The sequence below is a fragment of the Lithobates pipiens genome, unplaced genomic scaffold (genome assembly GCF_037356315.1).
Source record: "Lithobates pipiens isolate NorthernLeopardFrog02 unplaced genomic scaffold, aLitPip1_a1.2 Scaffold_8, whole genome shotgun sequence".
In the NCBI taxonomy this organism is placed as follows: domain Eukaryota; kingdom Metazoa; phylum Chordata; class Amphibia; order Anura; family Ranidae; genus Lithobates; species Lithobates pipiens.
In genome coordinates, this window is record NW_027507903.1 from 637,897,779 (window position 1) to 637,917,851 (window position 20,073).

General features: G+C 43.6%; 1 protein-coding gene across 1 annotated transcript in view; it reads left to right on the forward strand.

Annotated features, from left to right (window-relative positions):
- Positions 1-15,659, forward strand: part of LOC143961578 (uncharacterized) — an 83,274-nt gene extending 67,615 nt beyond the window's left edge. The window contains exons 9-10 of the mRNA XM_077470887.1: positions 6,019-6,051; positions 12,482-15,659. Of these exons, the coding sequence (XP_077327013.1) occupies positions 6,019-6,051; positions 12,482-13,464 (1,016 nt within the window). The 3' untranslated portion in view covers positions 13,465-15,659. The remainder of the gene's footprint in view (positions 1-6,018; positions 6,052-12,481) is intronic.
- Positions 15,660-20,073: the final 4,414 nt, after the last annotated feature.

The window sequence follows — 20,073 nt, forward strand, 5'->3', positions numbered from 1 at the left end:
TTTGGAGGGATTTCCTCTCACTTCCTGTATAGGCTAAGGGATAGGACACAGATGGCAAAAAAATTACATGGGTAGATAGATATATACAGTACCTTGCAAAAGTATTCACCCTCCTTGGCTTTTTACCTATTTTGTTACATTACAGCCTTTAATTCAATGATTTTTTAATCTGAATTATATGTGATGGATCAGAACACAATAGTCTTAGTTGGTGCAGTAAAATTAGAAAAATAAATACATAAACCTATTTTTCAGAAATAAAAAACTGATGATGCGTATGTATTCACCCACTTTGTTATGAAGCCCATAAAAAATCTCTGGTGCAACCAATTACCTTCAGAATTAGTGAAATGATGTCCACCTGTGTGCAATATAAGTGTAACATGATCTGTCATTACATATACTGACTAGGGATGAGCTTCGAGTTCGAGTCAAACTCATGTTCTACTCGAACATTGCCTGTTCGCCTGTTCAGCTAACAGTGAACAATTTGGGCTGTTCGCAGCAAATTCGAAAAGCCGGAACACCCTATACAAGTCTATGGGAGAAATCTAAAGTGCTCATTTTAAAGGGTAATATGCAAGTTACTGTCCTAAAAAGTGTTTGGGGACCCGGGTCCTGCCCCAGGGAACATGGATCAATGCAAAAAAAAGTTTTAAAAACGGACGTTTTTTCAGGAGCAGTGATTTTAATAATGATTAAAGTGAAACAATAAAAGTAGCTGGGGGGTATCTATAGTATGCCTGTGAAGGGGCGCATGTTTCTGCTGCTTAGAACTGTCCCTGCACAAAGTGTCATTTGTGCAGGAAAAAAAGTCTTTTAAAATCACTTGCGGCTAAATTGTCGGCTCCCCGTAATACAGAGAACACTCAATGAGTGTTCTCTGTATTAGCCGACAATTCATTCATTCATTGATTTTAAAAAAAAAAGCGTGGGGGTTCCCCTAAATTCAATTACCAGGCCCTTCAGGTCTGACATGGATATTAAGGGGAACCCCGTGTCAAATTAAAAAAAAAAAATTGACGTGGGGGTCCCCCTAAAAATCCATACCAGACCCTTTATCCGAGCACGCAACCTGGCAGGCCGCAGGAAAAGAGGGGGGGACGAGAGAGCGGCCCCCCTTCCCTCCTGAACCGTACCAGGCCACATACCCTCAACATTGGGAGGATGCTTTGGGGGTCTGTGACCCCTCAAAGCACCCTGTCCCCACGTTGATGAGGACAAGGGCTGGACTGAGAGATCCCCCGTCGCTGGATATGATCATCCATCGCTGGACCCCGGAGATCCGTCGCTGGATAGCAAGAGTGGATTAGCACCGCTGGAATCTTTTTTTTTATTTTTTTTATTTTTAATAAAGGAATTTTTCAAAAGTGTGTTTGTCTTATTTAACCATTTTTACACTTTCTTTGTGAAATGGTAGGGGTACTTTTGTACCCCCTTACCATTTCAAACAGGGGGGGGGGCGGGATCTGGGGGTCCCCTTGTTAAAGGGGGCTTCCAGATTCTGATAAGCCCCCCGCCCACAGACCCTCACAACCACCGGCCAGGGTTGTGAGGATGAGGCCCTTGTCCTCATCAACATGGGGACAAGGTGCTTTGAGGGGTCACAGACCCCCAAAGCCTCCTCCCAATGTTGGGGGTATGTGGCCTGGTACGGTTCAGGAGGGAGGGGGGCCGCTCTCTCGTCCCCCCCTCTTTTCCTGCGGCCTGCCAGGTTGCGTGCTCGGATAAAGGGTCTGGTATGGATTTTTAGGGGGACCCCACGTCAATTTTTTTTTTTATTTGACGCAGGGTTCCCCTTAATATCCATATCAGACCTGAAGGGTCTGGTATGGATATTTAGGGGGACCCCCACGTAAATTTTTTTCAAAAATTTGACACGGGGTTCCCCTTAATATCCATGTCAGACCTGAAGGGCCTGGTAATTGAATTTAAGGGGAACCCCCACGCTTTTTTTTTTTTTATCAATGAATGAATGAATTGTCGGCTAATGCAGAGAACACTCATTGAGTGTTCTCTGTATTACGGGGAGCCGACAATTTAGCGGCAAGTGATTTTAAAAGACTTTTTTTCCTGCACAAATGACACTTTGTGCAGGGACAGTTCTAAGCACCAGAAATATGCGCCCCTTCACAGGCATACTATAGATACCCCCCAGCTACGAAATTTAAAGGAATATTACACTTTTATTGTTTCACTTTAATCATTATTAAAATCACTGCTCCTGAAAAAACGGCCATTTTTAAAACTTTTCTTTGCATTGATCCATGTCCCCTGGGGCAGGACCCAGGTCCCCAAACACTTTTTAGGACAGTAACTTGCATATTACCCTTTAAAATGAGCACTTTATATTGTGAACGTTCGAGTCCCATAGACTTTAATAGGGTTCTAAAGTTCACACGAAGTTTATGTCTGTTCGCAGGTTCTGGTGCGAACCGAACAGGGGGGTGTTCGGCTCATCCCTAATACTGACGTAGCAATTTGGCTGTATGCTATACACACAGACATATCTGCTGTGCTCATATAAGCACCCATTTCTATCTTGATGATATAATACTTTAGCTTACCATCAAACCCACTCATCCAAGTATTCAGACATCACCCGCATTCCTACATCCTCATTTCAGCCTGACTGCTCCTCAGCCAGGCCCCCCTGGTTCCCCATTAAAGAGACATCACCAGCATTCTTACATTCTCCAAACGGTCAGCATGTGTGTCCTCTCTGACCTCGACCAATCTTTTATTTACCTTTCCAGTGGAAACCACGCCCTGAAGGGTTTGCCTCCAACAGCTGAACACCTCCTACAAAGCTTGTGACCTCACAGCAGCAACACAGGATGTGAATGCCCATATAAGGACAATACAATACAGTAGAAAGTACCAATCACAGACATGTATACATTCAAATAGTCAGTGACGCAAACTGACGAAATCCTTTCAATGATGGAAACCATACAAAACCAATGAACGATGACTATAATTCAGTTGATAGAAATCCTTAATATACATTGTTCCAGAGAACAATGTATACCTGGATTCTTATGCACTGGTACTATGTTGATGAAGAGGAGGGACACTGGTACTCTGTTGAAGGAGAGACACTGGTACTCTATGGAGAGAGACACGGGACACTGATACTATGTGGAAGAAGTCCTGATAACCCAATAGAACACCTTTGGGAGGAATTAGAGCGGAGACTGCAATCCATGCCTTCTCGTCCAACATCAGTGCCCGACCACACAAATGCACTTCTGGAGGAATGGTCAAGCATTCCTACAGACACACTTCTAAACCTTGTGAAAATATCCATAAAAGAAATGAAAACATCAAAATCCCATGCCTGGAACAAAAGCAAACATTTTATTAAGTAAAGCCTTACAGCTAAAAAATGAAGTTTAAAGTGAATGTAAACCCTCACATATACCCAGTAAAGTCAACAACCTCAGATGATACACAGAGATGAAACAAATCTCCCTACATATGTTTTACATGGATATCTGCTGTCTTCGGCTTGCTTTATTCTTTAGAATTCTACCAGTGTGTTAGAATTTTTACTTCCTCATTCAGCACTGGGAGTGGATTCCTGGCATACACTGTGTGGCTGATTGAAGGAAAGGCACACCCCCCTCCACATAGGCAGAAGAAACAAGATACTTGCAGAGTTGGGCTGTGACAAGACAAGCTCTCTGCAAATCTATTTATAGCACCAACCCCCGACACAAATTTGAGGCTGGTTTTATCTCGGTTGATGGAGAACTTGTCAGAAGTTATCATGAGGAACGAAACAGCAGAAAATCATGGGAATTAGTGCTTTGAGAGATAAGTACAGAGATATGTGCAGGCATGTACTGGCCATTGGGACTACCGGGAGTTTCCCGGTGGGCCGATGGCTCAGTGGGCCACTCTGATGTAATGGGGCTGGTGATGGGACACTCTGATGTAAGGTGGCTGGTGATGGGACACTCTGATGTAAGGGGGGTGATGATGGGACACTGATGTAAGGGGGCTGGTGATGGGACACTCTGATGTAAGGGGGGTGATGATGGGACACTCTGATGTAAGGGGGGTGATGATGGGACACTCTGATGTAAGGGGGCTGGTGATGGGACACTCTGATGTAAGGGGGCTGGTGATGGGACACTCTGATGTAAGGGGGCTGGTGATGGGACACTCTGATGTAAGGGGGCTGGTAATGGGACACTCTGATGTAAGGGGGCTGGTGATGGGACACTCTGATGTAAGGGGGTGCTGATGGGCCACTCAAAATGTAAGTGGGCCGGTCTGGATGAAGTCCAGGGCCAAATTTCTGTCCCAGTCCAGCCCTGGATATGTGCCTAGGTCAAATTTCATGAATCGGGTTTACATCCACATTAACCTAATATAAAAGCCTCTTCAATGCACTATACAAGTTAATGTACCCTAAAAATAAATGAAAACCCCAAAATACCACTGTGAAACAAAAAGACAAATAAAAAAAAGTTGGACTCATCAGTAACTAAAACTAACCTCAACTTACCTCAAATCAACCACTGTGATGGAACCGTCTCAGTGCCCAGCTTTGGTGCTTCCGTCAGTATGCCGCTTCCTCCAGTCTGGACATAGATACCAGATATGATCTTTGACCCTACTGTACAAGACTAGCTGACAAATAGCTTGTATGAAACTGGAACGCTTTATTAAACAAGAATACAGGCTTTTTATACACTTGAACATTAGGCCAATCACCACATAAACAATAACCCAAATGCTTACCCAAAACATCACACAATGGTTTAGATAACAAGGTAGGACTGACTCATGGCTAATCCCCCTCCAGCAACTTCTAGCTGACAATTATATAATTAACATGTTACTTAACTCAGCAGTTAAAGCAGCCTGGGTGACCCGACTACCCGGCAACAAGGCTTAAACAAAGTACATTACACATTATCATAAATTTAAACACAGAATACCGTTAGACCAGGGGTAGGCAATCTCGGCCCTCCAGCTGTGGTGAAACTACAAGTCCCATGAGACATTGCAAGACCCTGACAATCCCAAGCATGATTCCTAAAGGCAGAGGCATGATGGGATTTGTAGTTTCACCACAGCTGGAGTGCCAAGGTTGCCTACCCTTGCTTTAGACAATAGCAGGAGACCCCCAGTAGCAGACTGTCTGGCTCCTACATTGGAGTACATGAAACAGAGATCAATGTGACCTTTCAATAAACATGTATAATTCTGAATCAAACAAACCAGGCATAGTCTTCATTTATTTCTTGAGAGATATTGTTGATAAATATTGGTGTCTCATTTGAATTAATCCAAACCACATTCTCAGTGTCCATTAAGTAGTTGTCCCTGATTTTCTCAGTCGCTCTGTGCCCCTAATAGACGTACTGTAGGTTTGCTTACACATAAGAGGGGCCGGGGGAAACTGATACAAGAGTTTCCCGAACTCTCTAAAGTAAACTCTGTTCCACGGGCCTCCCATCCAAAGTGACTCTTGTCACAACCACAAAATAAAATTAAAGACAAAAAAGCCTCCAATAATAAGAACAATGAAAAAGGCAGAAAAGGGTATTTTTTGTCCAAATAATTAAAGTACAGATTTGGCAGCTTTTTTTATCCTTTCTTACAAAAGTTTCCAATACACAGACACTGGCTATTATGTGCCCCTCCAACTTTAAAATGAGGGGTCTGGCTTATCTCATGGGCCCTTTATTGGCCCTTCTGGGCCTGTTGGCCATAGTTCAAAAGGTTGTGCAGTTTAAATGTGCCTGGCACATCTGTTCATAGATTTTTCTTGACTTCAAATTTTGCCCGTCCAGCATTGTCTTAAAACCCATCATTGCTATGCACCCAAAATCCATCCCTATTTACTGCTCACTGCTCTCAAGGTTTTTTAAAAATGAATAATTACCATGAATAGGAGAAAGTTAACTTTTTTTTTTAATAAAAAAAAATTGTTTATATGAAGAGCTGAATAGTATGTTCTGATTGTATTCTCCGCTGACATTTATTTCCGTACTTTTGCAGATGCAGGTGATGATTCTACATTTATCATCTATGGTAAGGAACTTTTTTTACAACTCTAATACTTTTTGAACACATTACTGTTTTGTCCTCAAATATGTCTACATGTTTTTTTTTTTTAACATTATCCTGTGTGCTTTAAGTGTATTACTATTTTCCCAGAGATGGGGCCACTTTAGTTCCAACTATATGCATATAACCTAATGTTATAGTGTACAATATTGTGATAAGAGGTCCTGTAATTTTATTATGGACAGGATTGGGATAGGAGGATCTGTAATGTTATTATTGACAGTATTGGGATAGGAGGACCTGTAATGTTATTATGGGCAGGATTGGGATAGGAGGACCTGTAATGATATTATGGGCAGGATTGGGGTAAGAGGACCTGTAATGTTATTATGGACACGATTGGGATAAAAGGACCTGTAATGTTATTATGGATAGTGATGGACGAACTTCCAACGGGACGTTTCGCGAACGCAAACCGTGAACGCGGCCAAAACTATTAATACAATACATTATTAATACAAAAGTATTAAGTGAATCTGGGATCGACAACAAAAAGCATTCTTTTTTTATCTGATATGGGTTTCTTGGGATGCACTATGCTGGAGGTTCCCATTAGGGTGTCAAGTGCCTCAGCCAAGACAGAGCATATAGAAGGTTGGGTTCCATTGTGACGGGCAATCGCAAATAATACATCTGACCGACAGATTGTGTCGCCGATGAATGTCAGCAAGGCGAGCCATGGCCATGTAAGATCTTCTGAAATGGGCCGAGATTTTCCTTGCTTGCCACAAGATGTCCTGGACCCCAGGGTATTTGACAACAAATCGCTGCACAACCAAGGTTAAGACATGTGCCATGCATGGCACGTGTGTAATTTTGCCCGGTTTCAATGCACTAAGCAGATTGCCACCGTTGTTACACACCACTTTACCAACTGTCAAATCAAGTCTGGTGCGTCCCTTGACGTAATCGCATGCACCTTCTGCAGTTTGCCACTTTGGCTCAAGTCTGCTGCTCCTGCCCTACCCCTACCACCCCTGCAGAAGGGCCTGCCTCTTCCTCTGTCTGTCATTTTTTAATGACCCTGTGACAAAAGTCTCTAGAGAAGTGCCATATGTATGTGGAAGAAGGTATACAACACCCCGCTTCAATCTGTCATTTTTGGGGGCCACTGGTCTATCACACCAGTTACAATACTTTTTTTAATTGCGTTTGTCACTCTTTGTAGTATCGCTGCAGAACCGCTCAGCAGTCACAATGTGGCACAGTGGAAATGCACTATACTATGCTTTCTATATGTACAAGTATTTTATACGTGTATTACACCCCTATATACTGCACACCAAATAGTACACCTATACCAGTCCTTAAAAGGACCTTTGTGGACCTAATAGTAGCTAGCTAGTAGCTAGTGAATTGCAGACTGTCCCGGCTCCAAAAACCAAACTGTCCCTCCCTACACTGAGAAACAACAGGTGCAGAATCGGTCAGCAGCACTGCATGCAGTGCACTATAATATGCTTTCTATATTTGAAAGAAAGTATATTATACGTGTACAACCCTATATACTGTACACCTATACCAGTCCTTAAAAGGACCTTTGTGGACCTAGTAGCTAGTGATTTGCAGACTGTCCCTGCTCCAAACACCAAACTGTCCCTCAGTCCCCACACTGATAAAAGACAGCTGCAGAATCAGGCAGCAATCAGCTCAGCAGCACAGCAGTCAAGTATAATATGCTTTCTATATTTGAAAGAATGCACATTATACATATACAACCCTATATACTGTAAACCTATTATAGCAGTCCTTAAAAAGACCTTTGTGGACCTAGTAGCTAGTGATTTGCAGACTGTCCCTGCTCCAAACACCAAACTGTCCCTCAGTCCCTACACTGATAAAAGACAGGTGCAGAATCGGTCAGCACTCAGCTCAGCAGTCAAGTATAATATACTTTCTATATTTGAAAGAAAGTATATTATACGTGTACAACTCTATATACTGTACACCTATACCAGTCCTTAAAAGTACCTTTGTGGACCTAGTAGCTAGTTATTTGCAAACTGTCCCTCCCTACACTGATAAAAGACAGCTGCAGAATCGGTCAGCAAGCACTCAGCAGCACAGCAGTCAGCAGTGCACCATAATATACTTGAAAGAAAGTATATTCTAAGTGTATTACAACCCTATATACTGTACACCTATACCAGTCCTTAAAAGGACCTTTGTGGACTTAATAGTAATAGCTAGCTAGTGATTAAACTGACTGTCCCTGCTCCACACAGCGTCCTGTCCCTACACTGACAAAAGACAGCTGCAGAATTGGTCAGTAGTGCACTCAGCAATCAGCAGCACAGCAGTCAGCAGCAGTGCACCAGAACCCTATATACTGCACACCTATACCAGTCCTTAAAAGGACTTTTGTGGACCTAATAGTAATAGCTAGTGATTAAACTGACTGTCCCTGCTCCACACAGCGTCCTGTCCCTACACTGACAAAAGACAGAATGTAAAATGGCCGCCAGATCAGGTCTATTTATAAGGTAGGGGGTATGTCCAATTGTCCATGTGCTGAAATGTCTCAATTGGCTGTCCTGTACCCCATGATGAATGTGTCATGGGTCAAAGTTCTTCACAATGTAAACAAATATGGCTGCCGCGAACAGCGCCAGAAGTCCGCCGGTTTGGCGAATAGCGAACGAGCAAAGTTCGCCGCGAACCGACCGCTGGGCGAACCGCAAGGCCATCTCTAATTATGGACAGGATTGGGATAAAAGGATGTGTAATGTTATTATGGACAAGATTTGAATAAGAAGATCTTTATGGACACTTGCCTATGGGATGATACTGTATATAAGTCCAGGGCTGTGGTCCATCACTATGGAATCCAGTACCTGAAGACCTTGTCAAGGTTATGATGGGAAAAGGCTGGACTTTATGAACAAGCCAGCATCCTGAACAGGTAGGACAGAGTCACCCTGTATAATTGACCATTATTATGTTAAAAATGCTGTGTTTTGAATGTATTCAATCTATAGTGCAAACTTCTTACCCTTGGCATTAAAATTCAACCACTTGGAGCTCAGTGTCAGGTGTCTGACCAGGTGTTACATCACATCACTGGTCGCACATTTCAATTCCACCTAGAGCCCTTATAAGGTACTCAGGCACTTCATCCCAGCCTTTCTCCATGAGTATTCATTGCAGGAAGGTCTTCTCTTAAGTTACGGCATTCCCCCACTAGACATGCTCACCATAGCTCCCACTCTAATCCATGGATGCCCCACAGGGGATTACCCTCACATATAGATATGAAACAGATAAGGCAAAAGGTAGTCAACTCAAAACAGCAGACAAACATTCGCTCTGACAAAGACCTGCATACCACTCAGCATCAGAGTGGCGATTATTCCTTTGCACCAAAGCAGGGTCCAGTCTCTTCATTCAATTCTAGATCTATTTCAGGTGTGCAGAAAGTGGCCAAGTTGACAAAAGCTGAATTTTATGCATACACAGTGTGTTACAATTTTATAGACAGATTACGGCCTTAAAATGATTTTAAATGTAGCACTACCCCTGTTTGCAGATGACAGTATTCCCCACTGCTGCACAGCCAAGCACACAACTACAGCTTTCTCAGTCCTTGAGCTTTGTTTTTATGTTTTTATTGGAAGGTAATAACTTGGATAGGGATGAGAATTATGAGATGCCCATCTTGATAGCAGAAAAAACAGGGACAACTTTTTCCCTATTTACAGCTTCAACTCTGATTCTTCACTCTTTTATCCTGTACAACTACAGCTCCAATTGATCCTTCTCTTCAGTACTGACGGTCTCTAAAAATATGCAAAACAGGCTACAGGCTAAGAATTTCCTGTTCCTTGTAGAAGTATCATAGGAAATGTTGTGGACTGCCTCCTGAAATACCTCCAGCTCCCATGTAGACACTGATCCCAGTTCTACCACAGCAGGACATGCTAGCACACATGGCTGCTTCTTCGCCAGCCCACCTGGCTGCTTCTCTTTACCAATCTAAACCCGACTGGCTCTCTTTGCCAGTCTGCCAGCTGACTCTCTGGAGATTTCCCAGTGCAAGGAGGAAAGATTTTAGCACATCTTCCAGAGAGACCTGCTACCTCCAGCGGTCTCTTTCCTTGTCCCATTATGCAGTACTCACACTGCCTCTCAGGAAGCCTCCTCCAACTTCTCCTGTGAGAGGATCCTTTTAGGCCACCCACCTGAGCCCCAGCTTGAGATAGAGCCCTTCCCCATCAAGGGTCCCTCAAGGGAAAATGCAGGTCTCCCTCAGTACTCCATCTCCATTTTCCACCCGACTCCCATGCTGGCATGACTCAAGCATATTTAACCGCTTGCTTACTGGGCACTTAAACCCCCCTCCTGCCCAGACCAATTTTTAGCTTTCAGCACTGATGCACTTTGAATGACAATTGCGCGGTCATACAACACTGTACCCAAATGAAATTTTTATCATTTTTTTCCCACAAATAGAGCTTTCTTTTGGTGGTATTTAATTACAGCTCGGAGTTTTATTTTTTGCTAAACAAACAAAAAAAGATGCAAAATAAAAAAAAATAAAAAAATCATGTTTAATAGTTTGTTATAAAATTTTGCAAACAGGTCATTTTTCTCCTTCATTGAAATGCGCTGATGAGGCGGCACTGGTGGGCACTGATGGGCGGCACTGGTGGGCACTGATGGGCGGCACTGGTGGGCACTAATAGGCACAGTTAAGGCAACACTAATAGGCACAGATAAGGTGGCACCGATAGGCACAGATAAGGCAGTACTGATGGGCACAGATAAGGCGGCACTGATGGGCACTGATAAGTGGCACGGATGGGTGGCACGGATGGGTGGCATGGATGGGTGGCACTAAGGGGCACTGATAGATACCACTGATCGATGGGACTGATGGGCACTGATAGATGGCTCTGCTGGGCACTCATGGGCGGCACTGATGGGCACTGGTAGATGACACTGATGGGCACGGATATGTGGCACTGAGGTGCAGCAATGTTGTTGAGGCAGATTGTGGGCACTGATAGGTGGCACTGTGGGTACTGATGTATGGCACTGTGGGTACTGATGTATGGCACTGTGGGCACCGATGTATGGCACTGTGGGCACTGATGTATGGCACTGCTGGGTGGCATTATGGGCATTGATGGATGGCACTGCTGGGTTGCACTTTATTAAGGCTCTAGGGGTTACTGGCAGGGGGCAGGTGGGTCCTGATATACTGGCCGTGATCGGGACTGATGTCCCGATCATGGCCGCCGGTGATCGGCTTTTTTTTCTGTTTTGTCACATGATCAGCTGTCATTGGCTGACAGCTGATCACGTGGTAAGGGGTCGGGATCGACCCCTTGCTCGGATCGGTGATCAGGCGAGTCTCATTGACTAGCCGATCACAGAGCGCGCCACACGTGCCCCTCAGGGGGTGCGCAGGCCGCTCGTGCACGGGACGACGTCAATAGACGTAGTCCCGGCAAAGGAGGTCCGTGCTGTAGCCGTCATTCGGCTATAGCGCGGATCTCAAGAGGTTAAGAACTCACCTAGTCCCCTGCTAGGCCTGCTGACTGGGGACAGCCTAAGTTCCCCTAAATATGCAGGATAACCTCCCCCTGGCCTCCATCCCCTAATTTCTAGAACATTCTCCAACATTCTAAAACCAGGGGGCAGCCCCAGAGAGCTGCCTGGATGAGTCATCAAGCCCTGAATCTTAGTAAACCCTTACCCAGAGTTCATGACTCAGAGTAACCCTGAATCAACTATTGTTTACCTGCCCTCATGCCAGTAGTACACTAAAGGGTGCTACACTAAGATAAACGTTTTTATTTTTACCTTAAAGGGGTTGTAAAGGTAAATGTTTTTTCACCTTAATGCATTCTATGCATTAAGGTGAAAAAACATGTCACAGTGCCGGAGCCCCCAGCCCCCCCATTTCACTTACCTCACCCCTCGAAAGTCCCGCACTCGCTCCCGACTTCCTCTTCACCACTCAGCTTGGCCACTAATTGGTTGGAGTGGATGGATTGAAGGCAGCACAGCCATTGGCTCGCGCTGCTGTCAATCACATCCAATGATGCAGTGCACCGGGGGGCGGGGCCGTGTGATACAGCGAGGGGCTATAGCCGCCAGCTGTATCATGGGAGCGCGCCCGCAGGTGCTTCTCACCATGCGAGGGAGCTCGCATGAATGTGAGAAGCACCTGCAGGATGAAGCAGAGACAGCCGTCGAGGGACCCCAGAAGAGCAGGTTCGAGGCCACTCTGTGCAAAATGAGCTTCACAGTGGAGGTAAGTATAACATGTTTGTTATTTAAAGAGAAAAAAAATACCTTTACAATCCCTTTAATACATTCTTTGCATTAACCAATTAATGTACCTGGTTCATTCATTTGTGCTAATATTGTTTTATTTTCTGTATCTCAGATAAGATCTTAAGAATTGCAAGCATACATTGGAGTGTGACCAGACTTGTCCCATCGATCTATGCTGTTGTGTTTCTTGTGGCTCTTCCTCTCAATATCATGGCGATCGTCATGTTCCTGGTGAAGGTGAAGGTCAAGAAGCCGGCAGTGGTCTACATGCTGAACCTCGCCATAGCAGATGTCTTTTTTGCTAGCACACTGCCTTTTTACATAGTCTACAGATTTTTGGGATCCAACTGGGTCATTGGAGAAGGAATGTGCCGATTTGTCACAGCAGGATTTTACTGCAACATGTTTTGCTCCATCCTGCTCATGACAGGTATCAGTGTGGACCGTTTCATGGCTGTAGTCTACCCGGTGCTTTCTCTCCCCTGGCGCACAGTGAATCGAGCCTGGCTGGTGTGTGGTGTCATCTGGGTCATCTCATTGGCCAGCATTGTGCCTCTTCTCACAATAGATCAAACCTGGAAAATTTCTAAACTAGATATCACAATGTGTCATGATATTCAGTACTTTGGTATTGATCTTGATTTCTATTTTTACTATTTCACCACTGTTATCTCATTTTTCTTTTTCTTACCATTATTCATTACAACCTTCTGTTACTTTGGAACCATCCGCAGTCTCAGCAGATCAAAATTTGACCGCACACATAAGAGATCGCGGGCTATCCGTCTTACCATGATTGTTCTGAGCATGTTTGTCCTTTGTTTTGGCCCCACCAATGTCATCTATTTAATTCATTATGTGAAGTTGTATAAGAATTATGATCGCTCTCTTTATATTGCCTACACTCTCTGTGTCAGTATCAGCAGCATCAACTGTTGTCTGGATCCTTTTATCTATTATTTTGCATCCACCCAGTGTCAGAAATACGTCTACAGCTTGCTGCACTGGAAAAAAGATCATCGCCCTCCAGTAAAACAAAAATGTATCCTCGAACACAAAGAGGAGCAACCAAAGAGAGAAACAGAAGAGACTTAAAGGAGAACTATGAGTTTTTGTTTTTTTCCCCCATTATACCCCTGGCATCTCTGCACTGAGAACCGAGTGATCGAACACCAGCCGATGGCTCGGTTCTCTTGGCTCCACTTAGTGTAAATCAGCAGCTCTCCTGCTCTGCTCCTCAATGCTAATTTGAATGCTAAGCTGTGGAGGGCCGGGGAGCCGCTCGCTGAGAGGTCGAGACAGCCATCAATCCAGGCACCTGGCAGATCCAGACTTCCAGAGTCAGGATGACACTGTGCCTGGACTGATCTGTGTGACGTCAGCAGAGATGGGACTTCAGACCTCTGCTGAAAACGGGTCACAGGAGTGCAAAACGAATTGCACTCCTGTGACCCATAGGAGAAGCCCAGCCAAACGAGCTCAGGCTGGGCTTTTTCTTTAAGCTGGTCGTACATGGAACTGGCCAAATTTTGATCCATGTATGGGCACCCTGGTTGTACACAAGTCAATCTATTGATCAACTTGTGTACAAGCAGCCTGTCAAGTTTTTCCCAAATGATAATATTAATCATTGTGTTCTGCCAGCAGAGAAGCCATTGCACTGGTAGAACAATAGCGCTGTGCGAGGGACTCCACCATCAACAATGACTATGTTGATGGGGGACTCAAGCAATTTTCTTTCCTTCCACCTCTTTCCAGAAACACACATAATCTATAGCATGCCTTATTCAACCCAATGAGAGTGGATGAGTTTCTTTTAACACCGCTCATTATTTTATCTCGCAGTAAAAACTGTTGAAATACCATACATGTCATTAGGACCTGTAATGGCTAAAGGTCCACTTTACTACCCTTAAAAATAAAGCTTGTATAAAAAAATATATTTTCTTGAGCCCCATCTCCCGAACCTTCCTGGAGGTGATGCCACTGTTCCACCTGGAAAAGATGGGTGCTTGAAATATTCCATGAATACCCTCCAGCTCATTGAAGTGGGCGGCATGATGGCACACTACTTGAAGGGTTGGAAGGCAGTGCCAAGGTATGAAAGGCAATTGGAAAACAAATTGTATCTTGTGAAAACGGATTGTGTTGTGCATCTTCCCTGATGTATGTGTGCACTGCATTTCCCCTGAGGGTCAATTCATGATCACCTAAATCACCGACCAACATGCTGCAAAGCACACTATTGGATGCTTTACAGCATGAGAAATCCTGCAGCTATGCCTGGAAATGCGTAAAATAGAAACTTCCTTGCTTTTTTCTCATTGTTTCACCAAAAAAAAGTTATTTATCTCTAAGAGCCAATTTATAAAAATATCTGTGGTGGTGTGTCAATCATTTGCACAGCCATTATGAATAATCCCCATAATATGTCTATGTCTGTGTTTATTTCCTATGATCCTAATTGAGGTGTTTCAGGAAAATACATTATGACCATTAGATGGAGCTGAAGATCATTATGGTCACTAGATGGAGCTGAAGATCATAGGAAATAAACATTTTATGTAATTTATATTTAGATGGCCAATTACTTTGCTGCTGTGCAATGATAAGTTTCCTTTGAGGTTCTGGCTCCAATAACTTTTTGTGCTTTTCAGCAATCATACATGCACTCTAAAGCCCTACAGGCTCCGAGTCCCCACAATATATCTTAGGGTTAGAAGGGTAGACACATTGAACTACAAATAACCATATGCTCTCTTCCCCTTCCATTACCAAGTATACGGTGTAAAAATACAGCAAGCCTAAAGTGATGCCACCTGATCCCTGTATGCATGTCTGTGGTTCCGCACTTGACTCATACTGATCAGATTTTTTTTTGGTTGCTTTCTCTTTGGGTTTTCCATACTTTACCCTTTGGCACCCGTTGGCCATCTTTGCTATGCTCTCTGGCCACCATTCATTGCTTCATGGGAACATTATAAGTTTTACTAAATTGCATATCGGACTACCCTGAAGAAGGAGTAATCCCCCGTACACACGACCAGACTTTCCGGCAGAAAAGGTCAGACGGAATCATTCCTTTGAATATTCCGATCATGTGTGGGCTTCATCGGACTTTTTTTGTTAAGACGGACCTAGAAATAGAACATGTTTTAAATCTTTCTGACATAATCAATTTATATCAGGAAAACCGTTCGTCTGTATGCTGGTCCGACTGACCAAATGCAACGCAAGGGCAGCTGTTGGCTACTGGCTATTGAAATTCCCTTTCTAGTCCCGTAGTACGTCATCACGTTCAAAAGTAAGGCCGCGTACACACGCGGGGACTGTTCGCCCAACTTTGTCCGTCAAACAGTTTCGGCAAACAGTCCGCTCAAAATTAGCATGGACAGACATGGCCACACACGACGTATGAACAGTTTGCTGAAACCGTGCGCGATGACGTGAACGGCACGTACGACGGGACGAAAAATACGACGTTCCTATACACTGCATTATAACTTTCGGCGTGAAAATCCTTTCTGAGCATGCGCGGAACTTTGTTTGACGAACAAGCCTACACACGCGGGGACTGTCCGCTGAAACAAGGTTTCAGCGGACAGTTTTTCGGAATTTCCGAAAAACCTTGTTCAGCGGACTGTTCGCTGAAACTGTCCGCTGAAAGCCCACACACGAGCGGACTGTCCGCTGAAACTTGGTTTCAGCGGACAGTTTCAGCGAACAGTCCCCGCGTGTGTACGCGGCCTAACAGACTTTGGTGTGATTGTGTGTGGGCAAGTCCGTTCAGTCGGAACTCCGTCGGGGAGACCGTTAGACCTTTTCTGCCAGAAAGTCCGGTCGTGTATACGCGGCATAAAAGTCACTCCGAAACATGTAGGAATAGCGAATGCAGTCAGTACCTATTGCTTACATCAATTGTGTTTTATGATTTTAAACTGTATTGATGTTGTGTATTTCATGCTGGTTCAGTATTTCAATGTTTTTATACATATTTTTGTATTTTTGACCATGGATTTTTGATACTATTAAACTTTAAATTGAAATCATTGTTTCACAATCTGTTCCTTTAAAGTCCCACCCTGAGGGGAAATCTGTATTCTCATTGAATAGAGGGATGTTGACCATTTAATAGCAGATTTTATATTACCTCCAATTTTTTGATATGTAAATTAAAGGAATTATTTGTGATGTCTATGTAAAATAATACTAAACAAAGAAAATAATCTGCGCTAAGTCTCGTGATCTAAAATCAGTTATGAATGATTAATAAACAGCTGTACTCAAACAAACATATTCTCAAATAATCAAAATCATGTATTGAGAATAAAGTGCTACACTGCAAAAATGGAAATTCATTCATATATAGCGGAGACTGTAGTATCTTTACATAGGACAACAATAAGCCGTACGCTCCATAGACTTGGGCTTTATGGCAGAGTGGCCAGAAGAAAGCCATTACTTTCAGCAAAAAAAACAAAATGGCACGTTTTGAGTTTGTGAAAAGGCATGTGGGAGACTCCCAAAATGTATGGAGGAAGGTGCTCTGGTCTGATGAGACTAAAATTTAACTTTTTGGCCGTCAAAGAAAACGTTATGTCTGGCACAAACTCAACACATCGCATCACCAAAAGAACACCATCCCCACGGTGAAACATGGTGGTGGCACATCATGCTGTGGGGATGTTTTTCAGCCATCGGGACTGGGGAAACTGGTCAGAGTTGAGGGAAAGATGGATGGTGCTAAATACAGGGATATTCTTGAGCAAAACCTGTACCACTCGGTGTGTGATTTGAGGCTAGGACGGAGGTTCACCTCCCAGCGAGACAATGAGCCCAAACACACTGCTAATGCAACACTTGAGTGGTTTAAGGGGAAACATGTAAATGTGTTGGATTGGCCAAGTCAAAGCCCAGACCTCAATCCAATATAAAACCTGTGGTCAAACTTCAAGATTGCTGTTCACAAGTGCAAACCATCCAACTTGAAGGAGCTGGAGCAGTTTTTCAAAGAGGAATGGTCAAAAATCCCAGTGGTAAGATCCGTAGATCCATAGAGACTTATCCAAAGCGACTTGGAGCTGTGATAGCCGAAAAAGGTGGCTCTACAAAGTATTGACTTTAGGGGGGTGAATAGTTATGCACATTTATTTTTTCTGCCATTTTATCCTATTTGTTGTTTTCTTCACAATAAAAAAAATCTTCAAAGTTGTGGGCATGTTCTGTAAATGAAATTATGCAAATCCTCAAACAATCCATGTTAATTCCAGGTTGTGAGGCAACAAAGCACAAAAAAATGCCAAGGAGGGTGAATACTTTTGAAAGGCACTGTACACAGTAATCAGTGCATTTTTATAACACCGATCACTGTATAAATACCATTGGTCCCAAAATACTGGCAAAAGTGTCCGATCTGTCCACCACAATGAAAGATGAAAATAGCAGATCGCCACCATTACTACTAAAAAATAAAAAAATAAAATAATAATAAAAAATGCCATAATTCTATCTCCTATTTTGTAGACTCAATAACTTTTGCACAAACCAATCAATATACACTTATTGTGATTTTTTTTATTTATTTTTTTACCAAAAATATGTAGAAGAATGCTTATTGGCCTAAACTGGGGAAGAAAATAGTTTTTTATATATATATATATTTTTTGGGGATATTTATTAAAGCAAAAAGTAAACAATAATGCATTTTTTTCCAAATGTTCGCTCTTTTTTTGTTTATAGCCCAAAAAATAAAAACCGCAGAGATGATCAAATAACACCAAAAGCAAGCTCTTTTATGTGGAAAAAAAGGATGTAAATTTTGTCAGTTAAAGCAATGCAGTGCTTTAAGAAGGGCTTGGTCAGGAAGGGGGTAAATCCTTCTGGGGCTGAAGTGGTTAACTAGAAATTGCATTGTTATGCATCACCGTAATACCCAAATAAAATGTACTGTATATCATTTTTTTCACACAAATAGAACTTTCTTTTCCTAAGAGACTCCATGGCAGCCTACGTATGGGTTAATTCCTCCTCTCATACCTCATAGGACCCCACTCCCATAAATCTTTGCTCCTAATCAGAGACCGTGTTCCTTTTTTTGTCCTCCTCCTTAAGGACCAAAAGGGTAGTTCTTACCTGAAGGAGTCGTAAATCCGGTTCTGGTTCCTGTTCGCAGTTCGCACGCATGATGGAATTTTTCTGGTGTCTGGAGTCCAGTATCCCAGCTACTAGCAGGGAGGACATGGGGATGTATGCCATGAAGAGCTTACTATCCAGCCACTGGCTGGCAAGCGGCAGTATGGCCATTCATCCTAGCTACTAGCGGGAGGCCTTTCCCTTTAAATTATCCCCCAAGATCATGCCTGTGGAAGGGAGCGCTGGAATGGTATCGTATGGCAGCCTGTGTATGTGTGTGTTTGTATTTTCTCTGTGTCCTGTGCCGATTGTTTGGTGGGGGATGGCGGCAGGAGCGCATATGCGTTCCAGTTCGCCGCTCTGTTCCTGTATTGCGCAACTGCAGGCCTCGGTTGAGATTGAGGCTTGGTTTGCTCTTGCGCAGTACAGTCGATGTGGCGGCAACTGTGCATATTCTTTTGTTCTTTCCCTGTCATCTATTTTAGCCCTTCAGTACCGGATCTTCATTCATCAGCACGTGAAGATAATGCTCAGTATGGGTCACATCGTGGCCATTCAAGATCAAATTCGGGACGTCATGAGTCCTCTTCCAGACACCGTTCTGACAAAGCAAGGTCCGGGTCTCTGCACTATTCCCACGACCATTCTGGTCGCTCAGAAGGAAAATCCTGTTGGGGTTGCAGAGCTAAAATTCCGGAAGACAAATCCCTATGTGATTTATGTTTTTCTCGAGCCGCAAAAGAGAGAGATACTAAAGACCAGCAAGTAGAGGCTTTGGTCAGAAAGGTGGTTCAAGAATCTCTGAGTAGATCAGATTCCACGCATGCGGCCGTTCCTCCCTCTGTGCCAACTTCAGTTGTTGAGATGGAAGACCTTGAGGTGCTGGGTCGCTCCCGGGACAGTTGTTCCTTCAGTGGTTCCTCTGAAGGTGAGGCTGAAGTGGATGATTCTAATGCAGGGTTTGACTTCTCCCTGGTTCCTCATCTGGTCAGAGCAGTCAAAGACGCACTAAGATGGGAAGAGTCGGTGGAAGCACCCACTAAACAGAGGAAGTACTTTAAGCATCTTAAAAAAGAACACTCAAATTTTTCCTTTTTGAGGGAACTAGGTGAAATCATCTTGGATGAATGGAGTAAAGTCGAGAGGAAGAATTCTTTGATCTCCAAAGTGGCAAGAATGTACCCATTTAAGGCTGAGGAGGTGAAGCATTTGGAGTCTGCTCCTCTTATTGATGCGGCTTTGATGAGACTGGTAAGACATGTCACGCTCCCTCTGGAAGACACCGTCTCTTTTAAGGATGATCTTGAAAGGAAAATTGATATAGATTTGAAGCGTATCTATATTACGGCCGGGATGGCCTTTAGGCCAGCATTGGCATTGGCAGCATTATCTAAAGCTATGGAGTACTGGACTGATGATATGGGTGCGATTTTGAGAAGCATTTTTGAAGATGCATTTAAGAATTCTCCAATATCTGAGATGAAGATGGCATCAGCATTTCTGGGTGAGGCATCTCTGGACATTATTCGCCTAGTAGCACGTGTCATGCTGTCTTCTGTTACAGCTAAACGG